Here is a 2861-nt window from a genome sequence, read left to right as displayed (position 1 = left end):
GACTGCCCCTTACAGACCTAGATGTGGCAGGGGTTGGGGGGCGCATCACCGTGGCCCCGTGAGGCAGGACCCCAGGAACCAAGGCCTGAGAACAGCTGCTTTAGGGGAAATGTTTCTCAGTGGTCACTGCTGCCACACTTTATTTGTGAAGCCCCGGGCACAGCCCAGACACACACAGAGCACATGGGGAAAGCACGGAGTGTCGCAGGGCTCCTCCAGCCCAGCCCAGCCCCCACCTTGCCCCGGCCCCAGCAGGCCCTGTCCCTGCCCACACCGCTGGAGAACAGCTGTGGGCCTGCCCAGACCCTCCACCTCTCTGCCAGGGCTCCCAGGCCACACCCAGACACCTTAGCGGCCCACACGGGGTGCGGAGCCAGAGCTGTCCAGGCAAATGCAGCTCCCAGACCCTTGCGTCTGCCCCCCGCTTCCCTTCCTGCCCACGCGGTGTGGGCGGACACCCACACCCAGTCTTGCCCTCTGCCACCCCCACCCCGTGGCCCCAACCAGAGTGGTCCTGGCCCCTCAGGCTGAGCGGCCGCACAGAGCGGGGTGGATGGTAGGGGCAGGGGTGGCCGGAGGAGCCAGCCCTGGCGACAGGAAGCAGAGCAGCCCTGAGCAAGCAGCCCCAGGCAGGACAGGACACACCCGGCCAGCAGTGCCCCAGGCCTGGTGCCGCCCGCAGCGGGGGCAAGGAAGGCAGGCGGGGGGATGGCCGCCGGGGCCTGGCGCCTGCGCAGAGAGCAGAGCGTCCTCAGACGGCGGCAGCTTTAATGGCACAGCAGCCTGCAGCCCTGGCGCCTGGGGGCCATCAGCTCCGCTCCAGCGGGACCAGGGCAAGTCCGGCAAGGAGACATGAAAAACTCAAACCCCGACCAGAAGCACACGCCTGCACGTACGCCACACCAACACACACACTCGGGAGACGACACGCGAGACAAAGCCCGTCCCTGCCGCCGGCCAGAGTCCTTCAGCTGAGTCCCTTCCCAAGTCATGGTCCAGGCGAGGGATGGGCAGAGGCCAGCTTGGCATCTAGACCTTGTACAGCGTCTGCAGTAGATTGTGGCGGGCAAAGGAGCAGGATTCCAGGGCGCCGTTGGGCCTGTGGGGAGAGAAGGGTCAGTGGGCGGGCCCCGCTGGACCCAGGAAGCTCTGGCTGTGCGGTGCCAGCTTCCCAGCTGTGATGCTACCCAGAATACACACCACACTCGGGTTTTCTAATTTTCACGACGACTCTGCAAGGGGGACGTCAGCTCCTGCCTTTGCAGGTTGGGGTTGGGGAGGCACCTGAGGCCACATGGCCCCGAGCTGGCACCGGGCTGGGAACCTGGCCTCCGCTCCACCAGACAGGCTCTCCCAGGCTTCTCCAGCGGGCACAGGGCCAGGGAGCCTTCCTGAGCCACTGGTCCCTGTGAGCGACTGGACCGTGGGAGTCCCAGCTGGGCCCCTGAGAGCCACAGGTAACCAGATTGTTAGATGGTTAGTTCCACTGCCGAGAAAGAAACTGGCGAGGTGCTCAGGGGGACAGGGAACCTGGCGAGCAGCCAGGACCGAAAGCCACGGACGCCTTGCCTGGTGCAGGCTGGGCCTGGACCTAGAGCCCTGGGCTGGAGCTGAGGGAAGGGAGCACACGTGACCCTCACGGTCGCCTATCAGGCCCAAGCCCCCCTCCTCTGATGTGGATACGTTGAGGCCTGCACTGGAGGGCCGGCAACAAGCCGGGAGGAGGCAGTCTGTCACTGACCAGCAGGCGAGGGTGTCTTCTAGGGGTTTGGGGGTCCATGCCCAGCCCAAGGGCCAGACAGGGACGACAGGAGAACAGAGGCGACAGTCCCAACCAAGGGCTGGAAGGACACGGGCAGCCGGGGATGGCAGCTGGGGACACTCTGGACAGCCTGTGGCAATGGCTCCTGCAGCGGGAACAGGTGCAGGGAAGCGCGCACCTCGGCTGGCGGGGGAGGCCGGGCTGCAGTCCTCATGAGACCATGCCCAGGGCTTGGACTTGCCCTGGGCTTTGGCAGAGGAGCAGCTGCAGCACAAGGGGATGCCTGGGCTGGGGCAGGGGGTGGAGGGGTGGTGTGTGGTGGCAGGGGCAGGCAGACACAGCGAGGGAGTCAGGCCAGACCAAGGAGGCACCTGAGATGCCAAGTGGCAGAGGCCAGCTGGGTCCTCGTGGCCAGTGGGTGGTCCTCACCCTCCTCTATGCAGGCCACCCCCACATACTCCCTCACAAGCTCTAAGCGCCCTGACTGATGCCCGGGGGCCCAGTGATGTCACGTGTCCCCCAAGGTGGGGGCCCCTCCTTTCTCCTTGGACCCTCCCATGTTCCCCCACGGTCCTGACTTCACCAGAAGTATGGTGGTCAGAGCCTCAGAGACAGCCTCACCCACCCCTCAGTTTGGCAGAAGGGGAGACTGAGGCCTGGGGAAGGCAGGGGCTCGGCTGGGGGCCACACGGGGCCTCAGTGAGGGCAGGGACGGGCCTCCCACCCCACCCTACCCCACCCCACCCCAGCTGGGCCTTGAGGTTAGGAGGCTCCTTGTTCCTTGACTGTGGCCAGCACCCTACCAGGCCCAGGACCCTCCAGGACAAGGCCCCCCTTGGCCTAGGCTGCTGAGGGAACAGACACAAACTGCTCCTGGGATGCTGCCAGGCATGGAGCCCCGGTCGGCAGCAAGACGTGGGCAGACCCCCTCTGACCCGGTGTTCACTGCCTTGTCTGCAAGACAGGGCCACTACCGTGTCCCCACTCTCAGGGAAGATACTGTGCCCGAGCCGTGTCCTCAGCTGTCCAGGCCTGGTGAGATTCAAACACAGATGCCGAGAGCTGGGGAAGCCTGCGTGGCCAGGCTGGGGACATGGAC

At 65.9% G+C, this 2861-nt stretch overlaps 1 protein-coding gene across 4 annotated transcripts in view; it reads right to left on the bottom strand.

Annotated features, from left to right (window-relative positions):
* Positions 1-108: 108 nt before the first annotated feature.
* RANGAP1 (Ran GTPase activating protein 1) overlaps positions 109-2861 on the bottom strand; it is a 28690-nt gene continuing 25937 nt past the window's right edge. For all 4 annotated transcript variants that reach the window (XR_003510983.1, XM_027540691.1, XM_027540692.1 and 1 more), the window contains one exon: positions 109-1099. Coding sequence is in view for 3 of the 4 variants with exons in the window: in XM_027540691.1 (XP_027396492.1) it covers positions 1030-1099 (70 nt within the window). In the remaining variant the exon portion in view is untranslated. The remainder of the gene's footprint in view (positions 1100-2861) is intronic.

This window comes from Bos indicus x Bos taurus, chromosome 5 (assembly GCF_003369695.1).
Source record: "Bos indicus x Bos taurus breed Angus x Brahman F1 hybrid chromosome 5, Bos_hybrid_MaternalHap_v2.0, whole genome shotgun sequence".
NCBI classification, from domain to species: domain Eukaryota; kingdom Metazoa; phylum Chordata; class Mammalia; order Artiodactyla; family Bovidae; genus Bos; species Bos indicus x Bos taurus.
Note: the sequence above shows the minus strand (reverse complement) of the source record. Positions and strands in the feature narration are given on the sequence as shown.